Raw genomic sequence first — 5,093 nt, forward strand, 5'->3', positions numbered from 1 at the left:
TGCGGCGGCACTGCAGCGGGCGGTCGAGGAACGCCATGAGGTCGACGTAGTACGCGAAGTCCTCGAAGGTGAGTATCGAGTACGCCGCGCCGGCACGCCCTGCGCGTGCGACACGTCCAACGCGGTGAACAAACATCTTTGGCGTTGTCGGGAAGGAGAAGTTCACAACGTTGTCTAGCAGCGGGAGGTCGAGGCCGCGTGCGGCGACGTCCGTGACGATCATGACGTTCGTCTGGCGCTTGGCGAAGGCGTGCACGGCGTTGCGCCGCGCCTCCTGGTCCATGCTGCCATGCACCGCGCTGCAGGAGATGTGGTACGCCTCCATCACAACCTGCAGGAAGTCCACGTGAAACCTGGATTCGACAAAGATGAGGGCCTGTTGGGTACTGTCGTCGTTCACGGAGACGCCAAGTACTTTTTTCAGCAACACAATGAGGGCGGCAACCTTTTCGTCGTTACGAACCACAAAGGCACTTTGTTTAAGTTTCTCACTCAGTTTCATTTCTGCATCCAGGCGAATGACAACAGGGTTGTGAAGGCCGGCACTAGTGAACTCCGCCAGAACGCTAGGCATCGTGGCAGAGAAGAGGGCTCGCTGACAGGACTCTGGCAGCTTCTGCATGATGGCGACAATCTGCGGCTGCAAGCCCAGCTCAAATAGGCGATCGGCTTCATCTAACACAAGACACTTAACCATCGACAGCTGCAGTGACGCTTCCTCCATAATGTGCAGGAGACGTCCTGGTGTTGCCACGACAATATCGGGATTCGACCCCAATAACTCAAACTGCTGCTCCATCGAGTTACCACCGACAAGCGCCGCAAAGCGCAGGTCTAAAAACTTGTTCAGCTGAATACCAAAACGTAAGATCTGCAGGCTCAGCTCCCGCGTTGGGGAGAGAATGAGCCCCCGAATACCCACAATCTTGCTATGCGCCTTAAGAAGGTGCAGCGTCGGAATGAGAAACGCCGCCGTTTTGCCGGACCCCGTACGGGCCATGGCGACCACATCGTTGCCCTGAATCATTGGCGGGATTGCCTTGCGCTGGATGGGCGTCGGCACGTTGTAGCCGAGCCGCAGCACACCGTCGAGGAGCGGCTTGTCGAGCCCAAAGCTTTGAAACCCCCCACCCCGCTTCTTCTTCTGCGCCTCGGCCGCCTCCACGGCAGACTCCCACGTGCCTAAACCCTTCATCGCTCTCTCTCTCCCTATCCCTTGGCATCCAAGATGAAAGACAACAACGGCACAAAAAAAAAAATCAATGCACAGAGGCACGAGGAAAAAAAAAACACTCAAGGCGGGTCCATGACTTCGCTGCCAATTGAAGTACAAACCAATACGGCCCACGATGGCTTCGCCTGCTCCCCCCCCTCCAAACAACCAAAAGACAACACAAAATCACTCATCCCCACCCCCACATCCACACATATAAACCGGTATACACAAAGAGCAAGAACAAGCAGTAGCATGGAAGACCATGAACCCTCACCGACAAGCGCATACAGGAACCAAGAGGTCCCCTTTTTTTAATTCATATGATTTCAAGTGTGGCTTTGATGCGTTGCACTGAGGCACACTGAAGCGAGTCCAGGCGTTGAAAAAGCACACATCAACTTCCTGGATCCATGCTCCATTCGATTCATGTTTTTGAAAGAGAACAAATGGTGCACCCGCCTTGAAATGTGGCAGACAACGTTTGCAGCGAATAAGACCATTTGCCATGGTGCCAACGGGATTACCGTGCTGACAGTCCGCAATACGTGTGTCAAGCAACAGGGACACATCACACTGTAGCTGCAGCTTGGCACAGGAAGTCTCGCAATTATGCCATTCACCCCCTCCCTCCTCTTCGTCACCTGCAGGCTGTTGGGTCTGCACCGCTGCAAACGCGTACGCAACAGAGCCGTTCATTTTCGCCTTCAGTGGGAATGAAGGAGGTGAAGAGGGAGACAGAAGAAGATGCAACTCATCGGCGGAGGCAATGGGAGTTGTACCAATGCGCAGCTTTGCAACATGCGCTCTTGTGGGATGCAGGTACTCCTTTGCCTTGCTAAAGCGCATCAACCACATGTATGCGTTAGGGGACGCGTGCTCAGCCTCCTCCACCGAGCGGAGACCAAGAGGGAGTGGCAACGACACCGTTGGTTTACGCAGCAGCACTGCTCCGCCATACTTTGTGATATGCACCTCCGCGGGAATGTTCTTCATTCCAGACCCATACTTTTTGCGCCACTTCTTAAGTGCCAAATCTTGCGCAGGACCTAAACGTTTGCGTGTCTCCATTTCGATGTGACGAAGCACCTCCACGTGGAGCGATTCATACAGCGTCCACCATTCGTACCGATTAGCGTTATCTCGCCATGACTGGGAAAGCTGCTTTCGCATCCATACCCCCATCACCTGCAAACTATGATCAAGGCGCTCGAGATTGAACCACGGCTTTGGCGTGCCAGTAAAGTGGTACACCCCACGAGGGCGCTTCAGCATTTCCCCAATGGTGTTAAAGCAGGCGCGGAAGAGAAGTCCATCGCGCGCTTGCCAACGATTGTACCCGTAACTACCAAGACGAAATTCCAAGTAAAGGTCAAGAAACACCTTCAGCGACGGTTGAAGAATCATCAGACCGGTTTGAAAGTAAGCATCATCACCAACTGCAAATAACAATGGCACAGTCTTATTCGCTATGAGTCTTTTCCACTCGTGCTCTGCGAGCGGGTAAGAGAGTGCATCACGTCGTTCCTTTGTCCAGCTGCTGGGATCCGTGGAGTGTACAACCCTCACGATACTCTCAGGCATTTTCAAGAGGAAGTCTGGATTATCGGTGATGAGGCTATCTGCATCAAGGAACACAATCCCACCCGTGTAGTCCTCCAGCATGTAAAGGTACATCTTGTCAAAAGTGGCCTGATACGCACTCTTTGGGGCCCACTGCTGTAGCCCATGAAAAACCATCACCCGGTCAAAGGCAGCTTGTAGCAATACAAACATTTCCTTTTTGATGTGCTCGCTGATCATCAACACAATGTCCGCACCACCGTTGCGGCTCAGAGGAGACTGCCTGCGAATGGAGTCTGCCAGCACCATTGCCCCATCCAAGTAACGGTGATTCGACACCATCATCACGTACGCATACTTTGGCACATGCTTCATCACCTCGGCTTGGTCCCACGATGCATATTCGCTACACTTCTTCCGTCCTTCCTGTAAAGGCTTGATAGACTGCTCTTCCTCTTGGATCTGGCGGTCGTATCGCTCCCACCGTCTACAGTGCACCGGGTGATACATGCCGCCCACAAACTCACGCATCATTCCAATCTCAAAAGGCTCTTCGATAGGAATTGTCACATTCCCCGGTAAAGGTGGGCAGATGGTCGGCGTCACACCCTGCTTGTACCCAACCTTCTCCACGATGGCTTTGAGTGTCCAAAGCCGGCTTCGTCGAGTATAGTACACACGTAAGAGTGGTGATTCCTCAACGTCTTGTAATCCCTTTCGTGTTTCATTGGCCAGTGAACCCAGAGATATTAGACCCTGCGTTCCTTCGCCTGGCGCTGGTCGTGGGACGGGTATTGCTGCAGCTGTCATCTTCTTGACTATACCTGCATTTGCGTCTACGCCCGCTGTTGTCGACGGTGGCGCTACTGCCGCTGCATCACCTTCCCCATCCGAGACATGCTGCAGACGCTGTGGGAATGGCAACCAAAGGAACACATTGAAGATGAGAAAGACCAGAATGAGCAGCATTGACGGTACTGAGCACCACGCCACTCTTGCGCGGCGATGCCCTGGTGGTAATCGCCTGGGGCGATACATTCCGAACTTTATCCACCACAGCTTATCTTCTTATCCTCTCCCCCCGCTAAGAGGTGGCGGCTGGGGACGCAACTAATTATGGTAAAAAGAAAAAAAAAACACATAAATAGGTAGAGTTTATGTCTGTCTGTCTGAGTGTGAACAAACAAACCACCTCGAACTAGCAAGGACCCTCTCCCCACCACAAGTACACCACAGAGTCATGGTTGGAGGGGTGAANGGGGGGGGGGGACGAAGAGGAATACCAATGACACCCAGAAAGAAGGTCATTTTATTATGAATCGACTGGTCTCACAGACCTTCTGAGACTCTCCACACTGAAATGTTCCCAACTCTTTCTTTGCCAATTCCCCACCACCACCACCACCAATCACTTCCTCATCTGTCTCTCCCTCTTCCATCAACTCAGTTCAACTGTATGGACTGAAGGTTAGGTTTCACATCCAATGGTGCTCGCCGCTCTTCCTCCACATCGGCCATGGCTCTCATCGTCTTTGCCTGAGTGGCGGCCACCACAAGGCCATGCAGAATGTCCTGCGCCTCCTCTTCGCTCTGACGGATGAGGTCTGGCCGCTGCCTCAACGCCGTTTCTGTTGCCTCCTCAACGTTGTATGGCTCCACCGCACTGACATAAGGAGCACCAACGTTGTGTGTAGCAGACGATGTTCGCAGTGGGTCACCGCAGTACCTATACGGCGAGTAAATAGAGGGCGGGTAGATTGTCCGCATCAAGAAGCCCGGTGAGGTGCGCGGGTCGTACGAGTCGAGTGACGCCTGCGAGTCCATCTGCATTGTGAGTAGCGACGTGGCACCCAACTGCACGAGCTGCTTCAAGATATCCGTCATGTCATCTGTCGTGGGGGCACGCTCTGTTTCATCGTCGCCGTTGCCGTCGGCGTGATGTGCGGGATCACAGAGGTCGTATGTGTTGTCTTCTTCACCGCACAGGCTGGCAGTGGCGGGGAGGCTCTCGAACGGCAGTGTTGCCACCACACGCCCGGTGACGCGGTTTTTAATGCATACACCCGAGAGATCACCGGAGAGGCCGAACGACGCGCAGATGTCTTTGAGCGTGACGGACGCGTCCGGAACCTCGACGAAGCGCTCGCCATAGTACACCACCCCCTGCATCACTCTTGGCCCCTTTGCACCCCGCCCCGCCGAGCCAAGTACACAAGAGAGAGAGTGAGAGAGAAAGAGAGAGTGAGAGGAGGTAAGAAGCAAGAGAAATAGGCAACCAAGAGCATAAAGGAATAATAAAAAGGTGCCACAGGTGCAT

At 53.7% G+C, this 5,093-nt stretch overlaps 4 protein-coding genes across 4 annotated transcripts; 2 read left to right on the plus strand and 2 right to left on the minus strand.

Moving 5' to 3' along the window:
- Positions 1-289: 289 nt before the first annotated feature.
- Positions 290-661, plus strand: DQ04_07901000 (hypothetical protein; the record flags this gene model as incomplete). The annotated part of the gene is made up of 1 exon (XM_009315347.1): positions 290-661. One exon carries the CDS (start codon positions 290-292, stop codon positions 659-661), a length of 372 nt encoding a protein of 123 aa, XP_009313622.1.
- A 270-nt stretch (positions 662-931) lies between these two features.
- Positions 932-1,186, plus strand: DQ04_07901010 (hypothetical protein; the record flags this gene model as incomplete). The annotated part of the gene is made up of 1 exon (XM_009315348.1): positions 932-1,186. The coding sequence occupies one exon, from the start codon at positions 932-934 to the stop codon at positions 1,184-1,186; it is 255 nt and encodes an 84-aa protein (XP_009313623.1).
- Positions 1,187-1,486: 300 nt separating this feature from the next.
- On the minus strand, positions 1,487-3,814 carry DQ04_07901020 (putative glycogenin glucosyltransferase; the record flags this gene model as incomplete). Its single annotated transcript, XM_009315349.1, has 1 exon — positions 1,487-3,814. One exon carries the CDS (start codon positions 3,812-3,814, stop codon positions 1,487-1,489), a length of 2,328 nt encoding a protein of 775 aa, XP_009313624.1.
- A 405-nt stretch (positions 3,815-4,219) lies between these two features.
- On the minus strand, positions 4,220-4,945 carry DQ04_07901030 (hypothetical protein; the record flags this gene model as incomplete). The annotated part of the gene is made up of 1 exon (XM_009315350.1): positions 4,220-4,945. The coding sequence occupies one exon, from the start codon at positions 4,943-4,945 to the stop codon at positions 4,220-4,222; it is 726 nt and encodes a 241-aa protein (XP_009313625.1).
- Positions 4,946-5,093: the final 148 nt, after the last annotated feature.

Source organism: Trypanosoma grayi (genome assembly GCF_000691245.1).
Source record: "Trypanosoma grayi strain ANR4 Tgr_790_V1, whole genome shotgun sequence".
NCBI lineage: Eukaryota > Euglenozoa > Kinetoplastea > Trypanosomatida > Trypanosomatidae > Trypanosoma > Trypanosoma grayi.